This window comes from Cyprinodon variegatus, unplaced genomic scaffold (genome assembly GCF_000732505.1).
Source record: "Cyprinodon variegatus isolate N-32 unplaced genomic scaffold, C_variegatus-1.0 Scaffold544, whole genome shotgun sequence".
NCBI classification, from domain to species: Eukaryota; Metazoa; Chordata; class Actinopteri; order Cyprinodontiformes; family Cyprinodontidae; genus Cyprinodon; species Cyprinodon variegatus.
In genome coordinates, this window is record NW_015150997.1 from 227,954 (window position 1) to 247,907 (window position 19,954).

The window sequence follows — 19,954 nt, forward strand, 5'->3', positions numbered from 1 at the left end:
CACTGGACAAGTAGCTTGCCCAACACTCTAGGAACCACTAGTAAACCTGCAGATTGAGAGCGAAGTGCTCTGTTAGGAACATAAGGAACAATCAGATCTCTGATATCAGATGGAGCTTGGCTATGTAAGGCTTTATATGTGAGAAGGAGGATTTTAAACTCTATTCCTCACTAAGACTAGAAAAATAGAGCACATCGACCCGATTTAAAAGTCCTTACACCTGCTACGTGTAGATCATAGAAAATACTTCAAAATACTGTTAGTGTATGAAAATACACATTAAAGATGTACTATCATGGTATCAATCTTCCAGAACATTCAGGTTTTCCCGTTCCAGTCTACTTTTGTATTCCCAGTAGGAGTGGCCATCCATCCATCCATCCATCTATTTTCTGATACTGGGCGCTGGTGCCTATCTCCAGCTGTCTACGGGTGAGAGGCGTGGCCCACCCTGGACAGGTCGCCAGGCAGAGACAAACAGAACAAACAACCAATCACATACACACTCACACCTATTTAGAGAAGATAATTAACCTAACAGTCATGTTTTTGGACTGTGGGAGGAAGCCGGAGTACCTGAGAGAACTCACGCATGCTCAGGGAGAAGATGGAAACTCCATGCAGAAAGACCCCGGGGCAGGAAGCAGTTGGCTGCCAATGTGCAGCGCCAAGGGAGCAATCAGTGGTTAAGGGTCTTGCTCAGGAACACAGAGTGGAGGCATTGGGGACTGCACCTTCTCAAAGCACAAGTGCACTGCTCTAAGCCACTATGCCAACACTCCCCCAATTAATTGCATTTGCAATATAATTGCAATTTAACAAATTTCAAATTATAGAGACGCTGATTTTTATTCACACTATATTTAACGTGAGAAAGATGGTACATTTCTCCCTTCCACCCTTTTGGTGGTGGTAAAACGCTTGAAGTTGCTTTGTCTCCACACAAGGAGAGATAATTGCAGCCGGCACGCAGAAACGTGCATGCAAGTAGAAGTAAACACTTTTTCACACAATGGTTACAGTAAAGTCCTGTAACAATGTGCTCTGGGCGAGCAAGCTTTCTAAAACTGAAAGCCTGGGGTGATTAGTTTGATTAGATTTGGTTAAAAATAATCTCAATTGAATTTTTTGGCAATATTGTTCAGCCATTATTCCCAGAACCAAACTTAAGAGAATCAGTTTTCACATTTCATGCACCTTTAATCTGGAACAAACTCCCAGAAAAATGCAACACAGTTGAAGCACTAAATTAGTTTAAATAAAGACTGAAGACCCACCTGTTTAGAGCTGCCTTGGGTTAGCAGCCCACAAACAAATCCTAGTATAAAGCTGCTCTGATTTAATAACGCATTGACCTTCTCCCTACGGTTATCATGTGGATCTGGTTGATGTTTTTTTTTTTTATGGTTTTCTGTGATAATTCAGATTTTTCCAGGATTTGATCTTTACTTGACTGATATTTGTAATGATTTTACTTCACTTTTGTTCTGATGTTTTTATGATGTAAAGCACTTTTAATTACTGTGCTATACAGGTAAATGTTTCCTTTTTTAACTTACTATAGTTATGGCAAAAGAAAAACTATTTTACCCATCCATTCATTTTAGTTTCTTCAGTTTGAAGGTTGTATAGCTTTAGAACTGCAGAAATATCAGACAGGGAATCATGATCAGTTTTCTATTTATACATTCAAAATGTGTGATGAAATTGTGGGAATTTAAATCTGGGATATTTGGCCAATTATTGCATTTATGTATGGTTTTTAATGCATTTTCATAATAAATGTTATTGTAAACTCCAGTTTGTGTTTCACCTGCAGATCTCGTCTAAAAAATGAAATGGCAGATTTGGATCAGCAAGGTGGAGGATCAAGATACATCGGAGGATCAGGTGAAGCAGCGCCCTCAGCGGACAGCCTGCATGCCGGTCGATAAGCTGCTGCTCTGTGCTGAAGACCAGATTCACCCTCCTGGTTGGTTCTTCCAGGGGAGACGCTGTACGAGGTCCAGCAGAGGCTGCTGAAGGAACGGGAGGGGAAGATTCGCTCTGCACTGGAAAAACTCCGTAGAAAGAGGCATCTCCTGCGGTCTCAGCGAAAACACAGGGAGTTCCCCGTCGTGTCTGTGCTCGGATACACCAACTGTGGTCAGAGGCTGGAAGCGGTTTTCATTATGCTTCGTTTAGATCATTCTGATCCATCTTTTAACACTTTTTTAATTACATCTGTTCAGGAAAAACCACTCTGATCAAAGCTCTGACCGGCGACAGCAGCCTGCAGCCCAGGAATCAGCTCTTTGCAACCCTGGATGTGACCGTCCACGCCGGCCAGCTGCCCAGTCACATGACCGTGCTGTATGTGGACACCATCGGCTTCTTGTCCCAACTTCCACACCAGCTCATCGACTCCTTCTCCGCCACCCTGGAAGATATCACACACTCGGTATGGAGTCTAGTTTTCCTCTTTTTATGCACACACCTGGATAAGGTGCTTTTCATGATGTACAACATGTTTAGACATCATCAGGAGAATCAGAATCAAATTGAATTCAGAAATTTGAATTGATTCGCAGCGCCAGGCGTTATATATCATCTCCCTGCATTTACAGAAATAATAATATAACACAATAACAATATTAAGAGGGGAAGCAACGGTTACTCCTTCTGCTGCAAACACAGTATAAATCAACCATTTTACATAAAAATCTGACATTGATGTATATTTTATTTTGCCAAAAAGCAGAAATGGGAATAAACATCTATTTGTTGTCAATTTTTCCTCTTCAATTTAGATTCTCTCAGTAAAGCTTGAAAAGATTCAGCCTAGGCAACTAAATGTGAAGTTTTCTGGAAGACATTTCGCCTCCAAACAAAGAGGCCTCTTCAGTTCTAAGTAGTATTGGGGATCACTGAGTTTAATATACTGTAGGTCTAACAAATAATTAGGAGAAAAAACATAAGGTGGCTTTGATCCCTCCTACTGGATTGGCCATGGAGGTCACCTGGGAGGTGTTAGTGGTTGTTAGGAAGTTCTGGTGCATCCTTGAACTCCCTTGTCAGAGTGGTTTCGGTCACATGCCTTATTGAAGTCTGGTTCTGCTGGAGGTTTCTTCCTGTTGAAAGGGAGTTTTTCCTGTCCACTGTCGCTACAAACACGCTTGGTGTGAGGGATATCTATCATTCCATATAAATACCAGTGTAAACACCCTGTGCAATAACCCGGTATAATGATCCTACTATTAATAATAAAGAAGAAAGAAAGGAGATGTTGGTCCAGAATTCCATGATACATGGCCCCGTCCATCCTCCCCTCAATACAATGGAGTTATCCCGTCCCCTTGGCTGAAAAGCACCCCAAAGCATGATGTTGCCACCACCATGCTTGACGGTGGGGATGGTGTACTTTGGGTTGTACTCGGTGTTCTATTTATCTGTTTACTACAGTCTGTTGAATTCATGTTAATGTGGATTTAAAGACATTTCAATTAGTAGAAAAAAACTGGAGAAGGGAATATAAAAAAAAAAGAAGTCTAATCAACCAAAAATTTTGTGACCCCCATGCAGTACCTCCGTGGACCCCTAGGGGTCGCGGACCCCTGTTGAAGACCCCTGCTTTAAAGCCTTGACCGTAAAATAATTGACAGAAGATTAAAAAAAAAAAAAAATAGAATTTTCAATTAACTTTCTGACAAATGAAATAAAAAACATACATATACATAGCATTACATATATTATAACATTTATTTAAATCAATTTTGATCCATTAAGCATTTCCGTATAGTCTTTTACACATTTTCTGTTCACTACATGAGTCTGATTGTGTAAGTTAGGGTTTTCAAGAACAAAAATATCACGCTGATGATACAGAAGTCTCAAAAACTCATGTATGAAATATGATACAGTTTGTTTTAAAGGGTTAAGAAATGGTGTGTGTGAGCCTCACAAGCTATCATCTATCAGGAGAACAGATAGATGATAGATTTTTTAGCTTTAATCTTCATCGCAGACATTTATGAAGAATTTCTCTGCTACAGAATTGCAAACTAAATGATTTAACTGGGGATACTTTGTGTGTTTTTAAGGTGTTTTTCAGACCCTGTTTGTTTCTGTTTCTGTGTCTCCCAGGATCTGCTGGTGCATGTCAGAGACATTAGTCATCCAGAGACGGTGAATCAGAAGGCGAACGTACTGAATGTCCTGAAGAACCTGGAAATCCCACACAGGCTGCTGGGCTCTATGATCGAGGTTCACAACAAAATTGACCTACTTGACAAGTAAGAATAAAGGCTTCCTTCCTGTTGGTCTTAGTAACATGCTGGAGGTGAAGAGTTGACTTCTTGAATTTAAATGCGACGTCTGGAAGTTTGACCTGAGGGTTTGTTTATTTAACCAGCCACCCTGCTGTCCTCACAAATGTTCTTTTTCTCCTTTATCTATTGTTGAAAGAGTGGGGAACAAAGAACTTAATTATGGCTAACAAACACAGACAGGAGGTTAACATGAATGGTAGCCTGGGGGGCTTCTAATGCTGGCCCCTCCCCCCCTAACCACCTCCACAATAATAACAGCTTCTGTTAAAAGAAATACACTTTTTTTTTTCTTTATTTTGTAGTTTATAAACAGAGACTAACATTCTCTGGTTTTTATTTTCACAAAATATCATAATTCCAAGCAGCATTTTTATAGAATTATTTTTTTAATGAAATCTGTTACCAGTGTAGGAATGATGTCCAATATCAGGTAGTTAATATAATAAGAGGTAGTTGATTAGACTCTTAGGGGAATTATTCTCTGGATCAGGTATAATGGAGGCGGATGCACATCTAAATCACCCAGGAGTCAAAACTTTAGGGTCTGAATTGACCATTTTCACTTATGTCTATCTGGTGGTCCTAAAGTTTAAAAGGAAAAAATAAAAAAATGGAAATTTATCTCTTCTCTATTCAGTGTTATTCAGCGCTTGTTTGGCCACACTGCAAATATTTGTTCTTAATACACAGAGGATTAATTTCAACTTAAATGGCTGGTTATTAGCAGTGTGTCGCAGTGAGCTTGTTGCAGATATTTTAGATTTATACCCAATATCTAAGCGTGGTCACTCTGCGCTGTGTTATTCCACAACGCAAGAGAGACAATCACCAACTAGCTGTGGGTCTAGATACAGCCTAGGCCGTGAGGAAGTGGGGGCAAGTTTTTACGACAATGGAGGGACAAAAAGGGTCCCAGGGTTCTCACGCACTTCGCTTTTCTAGCTGGTCCATCTTCACGAATCGTTTTCCACAATGGAGGTAAAACAAACAAAACAAGCTGGTAAGCTACCAAACAGGAAATACACATAGTGTAGAGCGGATGTAGATTTGACCAATCAGAGGCCTCCTCTACAGCACTGTCTGCGGTCACCTACAATTTTGGAGAGGTGCAGCAGAATGTCTGCGGAACAGGCGGGGGCATATCTGCGTTCACTGTGACACACACAGACGACCTGATTTCTGAGTATAAATCAGCCTTAAGACTTTTTGAAACGGTTTTCCTAAAGTGCTATATGCCTAACACTAGCTGGCGCTCACTCTAAACTGTAATCAAAAGAAAAGCTGTTCTGAACTCCCTATTTGGTGATTGTGCCACCTCCCGTCTAAAATGCCCCCCTGTGCAGTTACCCACATTAATCATAATAAAAACTGCCTCTAACTACATGCTGGTGACCTGTTGTTTTCCTGTGCGTATGTTGCAGTTATGAAAGCTCAGAGCCGGGCGCGGTGCTGATCTCTGCCCTGCAGGAGCGAGGCCTGGATGAGCTGAAAAAGGCCGTGGAGCGGGAGATTGTAAAATCCACCGGAAAACAAATTTTAGACCTGCGAGTTGACCTCAGCAGTGCTCAGTTAAGGTCAGGATGAGCACATCTATCGGCTCACTGTGTCGGTTTCTGTGCCGTGAGGTGATCATGTGTCCCCGTCCACAGCTGGCTGTACAAAGAAGCCACCGTTCAGGACGTGCAGGTGGACGCAGACGAAGGCTCGGCTGTGGTGAAGGTCATCATCAGCGCCGCTGCTTATGGACGCTACAAGAAACTTTTCGGAGGTAGATGAGAACAGAGGAAGCTAAAAAGAACTCAACTCTGAACCTTAAAAAAATATTTTTGCTCTGCGGTGATTAAAAGATCAGATTTGATTAATCTGAAATAGAATTTGTTTTTTTGTTTTTTTTTGTAAAAATATATTGATTCCACATTAGAGATGCTGAAGGTCATTTTTTTGTTTTCAATAAATGATGATTTCTCTTTGAATCGGAGATGATTCAAAAAAATCACATCCAGTAAAAGAGGCTGGGAAAAGAGAATTTCGATGCATTTTTTAAAAATCCATCAGTACATCTTCCCCCTCTGGGTGGAGCTCTCCGGCAGCAGCTTCTGGTTCAAGGCTATCACCAGGGAGCAGAGGGGCAGCGGCCCCACAAAGTCTCCTGCTATAATGTTGAGGCTGTCGGGGTCCGATCCAGGCTTCTGCTTCTCCACCCATTCCCTCAGACGCTCCCAGTTACTGAAGGTCAGCGTTCGCAGGGATTCCTTCTGATTCTTGGCGATGTAAGCCCTCGGGGCCGTGAGGTTCAGGCCGGAAACAAAGAAACACTCTGCAAAGACAAGAAGGTGTCAAAAAAACTCAAACATCCCAGGAAATCATTCACATTTAATGCAACCTACTTACTTAATTCACATTTTAAACTAACAAAATGTGATAAACCAACATAAAGCATGCTGAGGAAAGTGGAAGGAGACATCTGAAAATTGTGCCAGTACATTTTACTCTGATACCTCTAAAGAAAGTATCTACACCCACCACCAAACTAAATAGGACACAGTGAACATGGGATAGAAAGTGCCATGACAGAAACATGGTAGTGCTGGAATCATGCCGTGGGGTCAGTGCAACAAGTAAAAGGAACTGCTGCTCAGACTTGATGGAAATAAATTCAGGACAATCCAACACATGGAAATGAACTGTTGTAAATGCTTTCTATCATATCAACCAACATATAGATGTTAGAAGACTTGCAGCTAATCTTAGCTGATTAAAGACCACATCACTTTCCTTCCACCTCACTGTTATATATTATTTATATTATTATCTCTGGTGGAGATCTTTGTACCTATTATAGGCCAGAGTTTGTCCTAGAAAACAGGAGAGGCTTCAAATAAGATGAAAATAAAGAAAAGGGTTGTAAAAAGCATCTAGCTGCAATGTGAATGATTAAGCTCTTCTCACCTCAGGCTATTTATTGATACCTTGATGCTGCTTATTTAAAAGGAATAAGCAGATGTTTAAGTTGAAAGTCCAGTTTATTTAATGTGATGCAGGAAAGAAGAGTACTGAAATATGAGTGTTAAATAAGGCTAATTCAGATACATTACTGCAGGGACAAAACGAAGCTGTTATTCTGACTTTCTTTTTTGAGTTTTTACGGCACTAGTGGCTCGTTTTTCTGTCAGTGGGCTGACAGGAAATGTATGAGAGAGGGGGAGACATTCAGCAAAGGGACCACAGGTCGGATTCGAGGACTAAAGCCTCCATACATGGGTGGTGCGCACTAACCTGTGCACCACCTGCACACCATTTATTCTGACTTTTTTTAAGCTTCTCAACCTTATTAGTTACTAGAAATCTTTCTTTTTTTCTGTTTAGAGGGGGGAAAAATAGTAATTAGGGGTGTAATAAATAAATAATTCTGACTAATATTTAGATATTTAATCAGTACCCACTAGTTGGCAGCACATCCTCTAGGAGCTGCTCTGCACCACCCGCAGCAGAGCAGCAACAAGATCTTGTCAGGTTTTAAGACCTGTCTCCTAATAAAAATCACAATGTATTGTTTTTGTTAATGTACTGGGATAAATCCTATTGTGAGACATAAACTGTGATTTCTATCGAATCTGCAAATTCTTACCAATTCACATACTCATTGCATAGAAAATGACTAACGAAAGTCATTTTGCACTGTTTTTTATGTCCCATACTGATTTTAAATATTCAGTCAAAATATGTGTATTATTGAACTGAAATTAATTGAACTGATTATTGAAAGGCTTTGAGGGATGGGATTTATTCCAACAAGTCTAAAAATATATTTTAATCTAATGTGATTCACTTTTTTTCCCCATAAAAAAAGATGTAAAAAAAAAAAAGCTCAATTTCTGCTTTAATGTGACTAAACATTTTATATTTATGTTATGGTTAGATTATTACACTTTATTAACATTTGGTTGAGCTTTAATGAGCCATTGAGGAGACATAAACTCCAGAGGAAGACGCTCCAGTCAGATGGATAGAAAACATTTTAGCTTTGTGAAAAATATCTTGTGCCAGAAGATTTTTAATCACCATGAACACACCATCCCTACAGTGAAGCATGGTGGTGGCAGCATCATACCATAGGAATACTTTTCTTCAGCAGGGACGAGTAAAACTGGTCAAAGATGATGGAGGAATAGATGTAGCTAAAGACAGGATCAAATCTATCACTTGAATCTTGCTCTTGTGCTTAGAATGGCCTAGTCAAAGTCCAGAACAAAATCCAATCAAGAATCAACGGCAAGGCTCAACGTTTAGGCTTCTCATTTTGAGAAATTAGGTGAAGATTCGGGGAAAATGTTTGTAGGTGTGCTAAGCTATTAGAGACATCCTTCCCCAAGGGAACATAAATTCATGCCACATGTTAGGTTATGGTCAAATGTTTATACATAAAGGATTTCTGCATTCTGAAGACCAACCCACCTGGACGTCCCATGTCTTTGTTCCACTCCAGGTAGCGTATTACACCGTCCGCCGTTTGTTTATTTGCCCACCAGTACGGGATGGCGGGCCACAGCTGCGGATGTCTTGCCACCAGTTGGGATTCATATGAGAGAAGGACCTGGTAACCGGATGCCCACAGGCTCCGCAGGCTTAGGACTGCTTCCTGTGTAAGGACACAGGCAGGGTGCAGACAGTGAGGCAGTGCTTTGTTTATGGGGAGATCATCACCTGCAGCAGAAGGACGCTGACCTTCCGGGGACAGAGCTTGGAGCCAAACAGTTTTTTTAAACGGGAGATGAACAGTTCGTGGCACTCATCGTCCATCCCCTCAAAATGGCTGCAAGCCAGGATAACGACCTCCTTCGGGTGAGAGTTCAGCCAGTAAGCTACGCATTCCAGCGTTTTCTGTAGGGGGGCAGAAAATAATGTTGATGGCCAGGAAAGAACAGAAAAAAAGCAGTTAAAGGGACCTAAACTCACCAGGACTGTCAAGTGTGTGTATATAACGTGGGTAAAGTAGAGGTCGTCGGATGGGTCGTTTGGTTTGTGTGCGACACGGAGATCAAAGAACCGAATTCCCTTTGCCAGCTGCTCCTCAATGCTCTTGTCCTGAAGACAACAACACACCATCAAATGTTTTTTTGTTTTTGTTCTACAGTGGAAATAGTAGAATGGGGGGAGTGGCGGCCTAGTGGTTAGGGCATAGAGCAGGGAATCCTGAGGTTCTGAGTTCAAGCCACACTCCCACAGACTGCCGCTCTGGGTTTAAATGCAGAGTTCTTTTTTTTTTTTTGCTTTGTACTTGTGACAGTGGAATGACAATAAATAAAAATAAGCTGGGAAAAAAAAAGTGTTTTTCCACTTGAGAAATTCTGGTTTGCTCTTCTTTGCCAAATTGTTTGAATTCAGCACTTTGGGTCTTAAAGCATGAAGAGATTAAAATCTCTCTATTGGATCCGAGCCCAAATAAGGACGAGGCCACCCCAAACTCACTTTGTGTTTCTCTAAACATTCATTTGTAAATTTTATGCAGTGATGACCGCCATTTCATTTTAAGGAAGAGAAAGTTGGCAACAGGACGCTTTGCAATCATTGTAAAGTGGCAATTACATCCGCCAGAGGAAATACATCCAACATGCAGAAACACGATGAATGCTGTGTTCTTGATGCAAAAACAAATCGGGATAAACACCTTCGAATAATAATTCCATCCATTTTCCCCCGCTTAGTTGCAGTGGGGCTGGTGCCTATATCTGGCAGCGTCTTGGTGAGAGGTGGGGTACACCTTGGACAGGTTGCCAGTCTGTTTCAGGGCACCACATGGACACACAAGCATGCATACACACTCTCACACCTAAGAATTTAGAGAAGGCAATTAATCTGACAGTCATGTTTTTGAACTATGGGAGGAAGTGTGAGTACTCTGAGAGAAACCATGCATGCTCAGGGAGCACATGCAAACCCCAAGCAGATAGACCCCTGGCCGGGAATCGAACCCTGAACCTTCTTGCTTAAAGGCACTAGTGGTACCTACTGCACCACCCTAAAGATCTTGGAGTTCATCAGGACGTTTCTGCAATACTTTTCACCTTTTAATGTTCCAGTGGATGCTAATTCCTCCCCCTCTCTTACTGTCAAATCCTGACCATAACGGAGTTGAATCCTGCAGTGCTTTAGAAAATGTTCTGGGTTCTGCTGTAATCTCTCATCCACCATCAAAAATGAAGCAGCAAACAATTCTTTGCTGCTCAAATCACTTTCGGTGTGAACGTGGCATTAGTCATTTTGATTGACCGGTCCCTCGTGGTAAGGTTCATGAATGTTTCATGTGTTTTTTGGATGACGCTTTATGAACCACTGGGATCCCTGATCTTTACCTTGCTTTTTCACCTAATAAAAGTAAATTGTTTTGCTTTCAATCTGTTCATTGTTTTAAATGAAGGTGTGTTCTATGGCTTTTTGCGAACTGACTAAGCCTCATGTTGTCAAACAGGTTTTATTCAAATGCGGGCTCTATTCTATTGGCAAGACAATGAGAGGTTTTCTGTAAAAGTTTAAGAAAACAATCCACTGGACTTGGTTTCCAAGGTTTGAAGACGTTTCGCTTCCCCTACAGGAAGCTTTCTCAATTCAAATGTGAGAACATGACATTCAAATGACATTCTCATCATTTGAATTGAGAAATCTTCCTGGAGGGGAAGCGAAACGTCTTCAAACCTTGGAAACCAAGTCCAGTGGATTTGTTTTTCTAAACTTTTACGGAATGACTATGACCTGGATGACTGAAAATCTTCATCAGCATATTGCACTCCATTTTGGGAATGAGAAAGGTTTTTTTTTTCCTTGAAGCACTGAGATTCTTTGAGAGTAACTTTCTATATTTACTCACGTTTGTCTGAGACAAACAGTGACAAGAAAAAGAAAAATCTGCCTTCACACACGATTATACCATTACAGAACAATAAGCCATTTTTTACGTGGCTGAGCGTTGTACACAAACAGGACACCTAAAGGTAGTATTTCAGTTTCAATCACATGATCTTCCAGTGGTATTGAGGAACCAGGCTCTAGAACAATCAGTCAACTCTGCAGTTTCTCTAATCTGGGGAATGTTCCCTCCTCCTGATTTGACCCTCAGCCTTTAAACTCTGACCCCCTATTTTCAGCTCCTGTTCTTTCAGAGCAACAAATATCAATTTCATTGCTGTATTTATCTTTCACTTTTTAAACTTTGGACCATCTCAGCTCCTTCGCTTCATGACACTCGTGATTTCTGGCTCCAATGATGTCGATTCTGCAGTTTCAAGCCAAACTTTGATAAATCAAACTACTGTAGATCTTGGTGGATGTTTAGCTAACAAAAAAAAATATTTTTTAGCCTCTAACAGCTTTAAATCATTCATTAAATACCTCCATCCGTTAACCCCAACCAACTTCTTCACAGCATAATGCTGCCACCACCATGTCTCTTAGTGTACAACCAAGTAACTAGTATGTGAGATGCATTTTAACACATATATGTTAGGAATACAATAGTAAAGGGTCAATATTACAAGAATAAAGTCATAATTTTAGTCAAGAGAAATGTCATTAGTTAAAAGATTAAAGTCATATTATTATAAGAATACAGTTGTGATATCTTGAGCCTTAACATTATCAGAATCGAGTTGTATAATCACAAGATTAAAGTCAGATTATTGTGAAAAATAAGGTGTAAAATTATGAAAGAGTCAAACATTACAAGGATGTTACAATATGACAAAAAAGCTGTAACCTTACCTGATTAAAATCATAATATATACATAAAAAGCATATTAATAGAAGAAAGTCATAAAATTACAAGATTAAAATAAAAGTCTTATGAGATTTATGTCATTATATAAAAATAAAGTTATACTGTTATGAGATTAAAGTCTTATGAGAAATGCATTATAATGCAACTATAAAGTCATAACGTTATGAGAATGTCATGTTACTATATTAAAATCCTAATCTTATGGGAATAAAGTTGCAGTTATTTGAAAATAAAGCCATAACATTATATAACAAAGTAAAACAAAAAACAATATTAAAAGAATAAAGTCATGGTATTGTGAGAATGTCAATATTATCAGAATATTACGAAAACAAAGTTCTAAAATGAGAAAAATAGTCCTAATATTACAAGGCTGAAATCATATTGGAAAAAGGGGTTTGTCCATTTTTATTTGCATGTTGTCTAAGCAGAAACAAGCCTTTCTTGGGCTGCTCTATAAAGCAACTCAACCCTATTTCTGATATTTGAATTGAAAAAGCTTCATGCATGGGAAGCAAAACTTCCTTAAACTTGGAAACAAAGTCCAGTGGATTGTTTTTTTTTAACATTTTTGGAATCACTATGACCTAGATGACTGAGAATCTTCCCCACCATATTGGAAAGATAAATGTAATATATGATGAGATTTAAAGGGGCAGCCAACTTACATGTCACTCTTATAAGAAGAAGGTTTGCTGTTCAGTAGAGCTGATCACCTCAAGTCAGTTATAAAAAAAACTTCTTTTTTTCATAACATCTTGACTTTACTCATATATCACAGCTTTATTCTGATACGATTTGGAATATTTACTTAATATTATGGCTTAATTCTTATAATTAAAACAAAAAAGTCGCAGTGGGCCTGATACTGAGTCATACTTTGTGTGTAAGCTGGGTGTAGAGATAGTTTTCTAAGTATTTTTCCACATGTAGTCTGTATCCAGTAAAGTAAATATAAACTTTCTCTTCATGGATGTCTTTTAAATATGGCCTCATTCCAGCCACTCTGTGTAAAACTGAAACAATTCTCAGTCCTTTAGATTTTATTCCAGGATCTTGGAGTAAAGGGGTTATAAATGTGTTTAATAAAGTCCATCAATTTGCTTTACCTTTAGCAGCTTGTGGGCGGAGCCAAAGTTAAACCAGGCAGTAAACATCAAACCAACTACCTGCTGGTAAAGGAAGAGCCTGATTCTTACTATCCCTCGGCTGTGATTGTAGAATAAAGCTGATTTGGAGTGATGTGTTTGCATGAAATGAAGGAACGTCTTCAGTTTGAACATAAGGACAAAAAAGAGAGGAAGGTGATGAAGATGTAGGAAGCAGAAACTGAAACGATGACTGTTGGTTTATGAAGGTATAAGCTGCATAAAGAGAACAAAAAGTTAAAGATACTTTTGAAAAAGTTGAACAGGGAAGCAGATCTTATAGCTGAAAGCAGAACAAAGACATTTAAACTGCACTTCCGGTTATATGTTGCATAAGGCAATACTTAAAATATCCCCCTTTGATGGACAGTGAGCTTCACAGTGTGTAAGGGGAGCAGGAACCATAGTTACTCTGGAGGAGCTGCAGATCCACAGCCCAGGTAGGAAAATGAGTAGACAGGAAGACTATAAGTAAATAAACCTGGGCTCTGGGAAAGAGATGCATTAAAAATGGCTCTCAATTAAAAAACTAAGTCTTGTTTGCCCTTTTGCCATAAGCCATATGAGGGACAAAGCACATATGAGCAAGAATGCTATCTGTTTAAGCACAAGCACAACTCTATAGCTGATAGAAAACTAACACTGCACCTCCACTGGAACACTCTCCCTACTGTAAAACACGGTGGTGGTGACATTATGATGTGGGGATGCTTTTTTTTTTCAGCATTGACAGGCAAGCTGGATAGAAATAAGATCATCTTAATTAGAAATGGTTATAATATGGTTCAGATTACGGCTTATCCAAGTGTTAGAATGGCCCACTCAAAGTAAACACTTCAATGAAATTAGAGAATCTAGGGCAAGACTTTAAAAAATATATTTTATCAGATCTTCATCCAGTATGAAAGATCATTAGCCGTTCTGGAGAGAAAAATGTGAAGGAAAATTCCCAGGCTGGTACGGACAGTTTACAAAAAATTAGCAGTTTATGTGACACAAGAGGTTGAAGATAAAAGAGGAAAAAAAAAATGTTTATTTTTATCTTGATTAAATCTCCATAAAACACGTCATTTGTGGTTCTTAACATGAAGAAATGCAATAAAGCTTCTAAATGAAAGATGAATTGTGTACAAAGAGCATATGAATTTAGATCCTCTTTATTAAAGATGAACTTTGCTTTTCTTATGCCACCTTTCTTCATACCTGTGTGGTGGCCCATTTAAAGATGACAGGTCTGGTAAAGCAGGAAAACAGTCCATCCAGGATCCTGAATAAGTCAGACTCAGACCTGAGGAGAGGCGAGTTTATGTCCAGACAGTAACTCATGGCGTCATGGCTCCCTATGTAAAAGAAAAAAACACCAATCAAGCTTTAAGACTCCCAAGAAGAGAAAATGTTTCTAAAAGGATGTCATTTAAAACTAGAATTTTACACCGCAAAGATGATCTTGAAATAAGAAAATATTTCTTCAATTAAATGTATTTACCCTCAATTTGAGAATGTAAATAAAATGATTTGCCAATGGAATGAGTATTTTTACTCTATAAATAAGATAATGAGATAAGATGCACTTGAAATAAGAAGATGGGATTGTTTTTTTCTTATTTTAAATGTAAATTGTCTTGTTCCATTGGTGAGTGTCTCACTTACCTGCTTAATTCAAGAAACAATGCACTTATTTTAAGAAAAAATAGTTTATTTAGATTTCATTTTTTTGCAGTTTTTGTCTAACTTGATGTTTTATTATTATTGTTTTATTCGTATATGGCTGGTTTGATTATAAAAGGCTCTGCCTAAACTATAGTATAAATATATTCACTTAAAGGTCATAGCTACAACTCTTTAATCCAATTGATTAAAAAAAATTATCAAAAGGGCATGTAAAGTGGTGCAGAATGAAACTTAATTTTACAATTTTTGTATTATTTATTTTTTTGTATAGATAGTTGTTTTGTTCATTTTGATGGGTCCAAAATACAAAAATATTTTACTTCTAGCTGTAATGTGATGTAGTATGTGAAATGATTATGCACCAGTAGGGTTAGTATTAGCTCAGGATTTGCCAGATCCTGGTAGCTCCATGATAGCACTGAGAAATTAAGCCAAAAAATAGATTAAAAAAAGCAAAAGGTGAACTTTGATAAAACTTTTAGTGTTTGTGTTCACTTAATAAATAAGGTCTCTGCTTTTCTTCATAACTGCTAAGTTAAATGTTTGGTTAGCTTCAGCAGGTATGGCAAATGGCTGGCAAACAGTGCAGAAAAAGAGCAGGTGTGCGCACACCTAACTGGATGGGAGGAGTTAAACTTGTAGCTGTCACCTTTAAGTTCCAATTCCTTAAATAATACATTTTATTTTGAAGGCGCCTTTCTGGACACTCAAGGTCACCGTACTAAAGATAAAAACACAGTGGCAGAAACTAAGTCAAAACACAGAATAAAACCATTTAAAAAATACAAAGGCTGGGACAGGGAAATTAATATTGTAGAGAATAGGTGATTTTAAACAGATGAGTTGGGTAGCACAGCTGCCTTACAGCAAGGAGGTTCTGGGTTTGATTCCCGGCCCAGGGTCTTTCTGCATGGAGTTTGCATGTTCTCCCTGAGCATGCGTGGGTTCTCTCCAGGTACTCTGGCTTCCTCCCACAGTCCAGAAACATGACTGTTAGGGTAATTGGCTTCTCTAAATTCTCCTTAGGTGTCAGTCTGTGTGCATAGTTGTTGGTCCTTTTTGTCTCTGTGTTGCCCTGCAATGACCTGGCGACCTGTCCAGGGTATACCCCGCCTCTCGCCCGTAAATGGTGGTGAGACAGGCAGAAGGGACAGACAGTTATAAAGACGAGGAGGATCTGAGAGCACGGCAGGGGGTTGGAAACATGCAGGAGGCCTGATGGGGGGCAAGGTGGTGAAGGGCCTTGAATGTCACCGTAGGAATTTTATATTGAATGTGAAACTGCACAGGTAGCCAATGGAGCTGTCGGAGAACCGGGAGATGTGGTGTATCTAGTTATAATGCGGGCAGACTGAGTTCTGGACCAGTTGTAGTTTATGGAGGGATTTTTGAGGAAGGGCAAAGAGGAGAGAGTTACAATAGTCCAGTCTAGACGTGACCAGGCTGTGGACAAGTGTGGCAGCAGTGTGTGGAGTAAGGGAGGGACAGAGGTGGTGAATGCTTCTGAAGCGGAAGTTAAATGACCTAGAGCAGGGGTCTGCAACCTGCGGCTCCAGAGCCACATATGGCTCTTTGGACCCTCTCCAGCGTCTCTTAATAGCGGCTAAAATGTATATAAAGAGCTAAATCATTTACTATAATATATACCGGTATCAATAGCTTTAGCTTTTTTTATAAGATGGAAAAGAAATTAGATTAAAAGAACCAGAAATATGTTTTAAGAGACATTTTTCTATGAATTAGCTTGAAAATGATACGTTTTAACATTAAAAATATATGAATTGATTGTTTGAGATGGCAACAACTAATTTCCTATACAAGATTTTAAAAAAAAGAAGGTTTTCTAGAAAAAGTCATGGTATATTTTGCGGCTTTAAACAACTTTTATTTGGTAGTACTCTGGGCAAAACGGCTCTTTGGATATGAAAGGTTGCAGACCCCTGACCTAGAGTCTATATTCATCATTGTTTTTTTTATGTCTAAATCATATTTGGTGTCTTTAAAAATCAGAATTTCTAAAGATAATTATAAGGTTCTCCTTTCCTTCTTGCTATAACACAGGGGGAGTGGCGGCCCAGAGGTTACGTCATAGGGCTTGGAATCCTGAGGATGTGAGTTTGAATCCCACTCCCACAGATTGCCACTCTGGCTCTCTGAGTGAGACCGTATAACCCCTGATTCCTCTCCGGGGGGCTGCACAGTGGAAGCCTTCTGCTACCCAAACAGGATGGGTTAAATGCAAAAAGTTAATTTCTCCATTTTGAGATCAATTAAAGTTCAGTTTATATCCTTATATAAAAAGGACCTTAAAGACACCACCCGCTGGTTTATTTTTCTAAATACCAAAGTTACACTGATAGCGCAGAAACATGATCAATTTGGATTGATTTCCACAGCAACATTTAATAGATTTGGTTTCACCAAAGCAGAAAGGACAAAAAAAAAAAAATCCTGCTTTGTTTGCATTGTGTTGATGACATCACAACAGCATGCCCATGCGCTAACATACTAAAAAACTGCTTCAGGCGTGTAATTTATTACATTTCTTTTTGCATATTTAAAACATCTGAGTACCAGTTTAGTTAAAAATGGCTCAACGGTATGTCTGAGTCAGAGTTTCACTTTAACTGATCTCCCTAGAGTTCATTCTGACATGAATAGCGAAAGTTAAGGAAACAGGAGACATGGATGGTGGTTATCTCTAAAGCTTTGCTTGGTATCTGTTTATACGCCTGGGGAAATAATTCATATTAAATGGTTGCTATGCTTCTCTACAGACCTGTTGCAACAAGGTAAGTTAATCAAGCAATTGCTTCGGGCCCCGACCTGGCCTCAAGCCCCAAGAAAATGGCTGGCCTGGTTATAAACTGACATCCACCACAAATAACAGTCATTTAAATTCAGTATTTGTCAAAGCAGAAAATTACAACAATGCTGTAACTGGATACGCCTCAAGGGGGCCGTCTCCAGTTGCAACTCATTCAGCATACCCATAGTCAATACGCTTGAGCAAGACGCCAGATTTGCATTTATCCCTTTAGTTTTGTATGAAAAATAGACTTTAAACTACCTCAACAGGCGTGTATCCCTTTAGTCATGTACAAAAAAGAAATAATTTCAGATCAGATCACCATACACTTTAAAAAACACCAAAAAGTAAGTCATTAAATAGATTTTTATGTATTTTTCTGTACATTTTGCTGCATCCGCTTAGGGACGCTCAGCCTCTGCAATTACTTTTATAGCGAACATGATGTGACTCGGACTTGGTGGGTCGGTTACAGAAGTTATCTCCACCCCTCCCTTCACTGTTTAATTTGATTTACAGTAAGGCGAGGGCTAGAGACTGAGGGCTGAGCTGAGGAGGTCACAGAGAGTTTTCAGAATATATAGCAACATGTTATTTATATATATATATGTATATATACATGAAAAAATTTAATTAACTGCATAAATTTTTATAGCCCATTAAATGTTTCTAGATACTTAATTGAAATTAACGCGTTAAAGTCCCTGCCATAATATATAACTACGCATAAGATATGCATAACATTACACATATAATTCTATAATTCACAGTACAGCATATATATATATATATATATATATATATATATATATATATATATATATATATATATATATATATATATATATATATATGTGTTGATATATATGTTATATATATGTTGAGATTGTTGAGATTTTTTTTAAAATATGGGCCTATGGGTCAACTTCGGTTGGGGCCCCAAATTACTTGAAACGGCCCTGAATGCTGAAAGTGTTGATAATGAAATCTGTCCATTCCAGTTTGCTCTGATGTTATCTTCCAAAGCCACTTCAGTCATTTTTCACTAGAGTCACACGGTGTTCTCAAATTCAGCTCAGACATTGTGCTCCTGTCCCCGTACAACACAAAAGAGAGCTTTCCTTTGACAAAAACAAAGCAAGATAAAGAAAAACATCAGGTACTTTTATCAAAATCTTTGAAAACAATATAGAAAATGAGACTTAGGAATACCCTACAGATCAGCAGTATTGAGCTTTATTCTTGATCTTATATCATATTTAGTTTAATACTTTATCTTTTTTTGTAGATGTTTTACTCATTATTCTTTTTTTGTAATACTAAGCTGGTATGAATATGCTATAATGCTGCAAATTGTAATAAGCAGGAGAACACATTAATTCTGGTTTATTTAGAATAAGACCAGATTTATTTGTGTTTTCTTATTACAAATAAACAAACGCCAATGAAATGACAGCTTTCGACAACAAAAGACTCACTAAGATAAAATCTGAGCTGTAAAGCAGAAAAGGTTGTTCAGATATGAATTTCAGGAAATTATAGTTTAAGTTTGACACTTAGAAAGAAAAGTTAATCAGTGAATTAAGCGTTTCAGATGGTAGGAGAGGATTTCTAGAAGTCAAGATAAATATATCTTTAATCATATTTAATCGACGTTTTAATTCAAATAAATAAAAAAATAAATAAATAAATAATATATCTAATAATTGTTTGATCACTGAATGCTGGAGGTATAATGTGGAGTAGGTACCAGGTATGGCCAGGTGTGTCAGAGGAATGTCCCACAGCTCCTCCGGTAGAGCAGACATCCAGTCCTGGTTGCAGACCTCCATGTCCAGCTGTTGGTCTCCGAGCTGCAGCCGTTTCACCATCAGTCACATGTTTTATCTACTCCCCTTCACCTGATCCCTCTAAACCATCGATCAAACACACAGGAAGGCAGGATCAGCATGACGGGATGGACGGTGGGAGGAGAAACTCCGTTTCCTGCTTTTTGAAGACCTGAATGACGGCATTACCGCCACTAGAGGGCGCACCTCTAGGTAAACAATGTCAGAGAGAAAAGTCCCAGACATTTCCCCACCAAGAGTTAAACAACGAATGCATAAAAAAATACCTTTGGTGTGTTTCCTGTGAATTTTTAGTCTCTTAATAACTTATTCTAAATCCAAATAAAACTTTATCTTATCAGATTTACATGTTCAACACTCAATTTAATTCAGTTTATTTCTATAGCACCAATTCACAA

The 19,954-nt window shown here is 38.7% G+C and overlaps 2 protein-coding genes across 2 annotated transcripts in view; one reads left to right on the plus strand and one right to left on the minus strand.

The window, feature by feature from the left end:
- The window catches only part of gtpbp6 (GTP binding protein 6 (putative)), a 7,899-nt gene extending 1,755 nt beyond the window's left edge, over nt 1-6,144 (plus strand). Inside the window, exons 5-10 of the mRNA XM_015391503.1 lie at nt 1,820-1,890; nt 1,987-2,145; nt 2,232-2,440; nt 4,123-4,271; nt 5,729-5,881; nt 5,957-6,144. Coding sequence (XP_015246989.1) covers nt 1,820-1,890; nt 1,987-2,145; nt 2,232-2,440; nt 4,123-4,271; nt 5,729-5,881; nt 5,957-6,083 — 868 coding nt within the window. The 3' untranslated portion in view covers nt 6,084-6,144. The remainder of the gene's footprint in view (nt 1-1,819; nt 1,891-1,986; nt 2,146-2,231; nt 2,441-4,122; nt 4,272-5,728; nt 5,882-5,956) is intronic.
- A 66-nt stretch (nt 6,145-6,210) lies between these two features.
- LOC107095416 (PI-PLC X domain-containing protein 1-like) lies at nt 6,211-19,676 on the minus strand. The gene is made up of 6 exons (XM_015391504.1): nt 19,457-19,676; nt 14,430-14,566; nt 9,264-9,392; nt 9,033-9,188; nt 8,763-8,946; nt 6,211-6,624 (listed from the first exon to the last, which is right to left on the minus strand). Exons 1-6 carry the CDS (start codon nt 19,575-19,577, stop codon nt 6,359-6,361), a joined length of 993 nt encoding a protein of 330 aa, XP_015246990.1. The 5' UTR covers nt 19,578-19,676; the 3' UTR covers nt 6,211-6,358.
- Nucleotides 19,677-19,954: the final 278 nt, after the last annotated feature.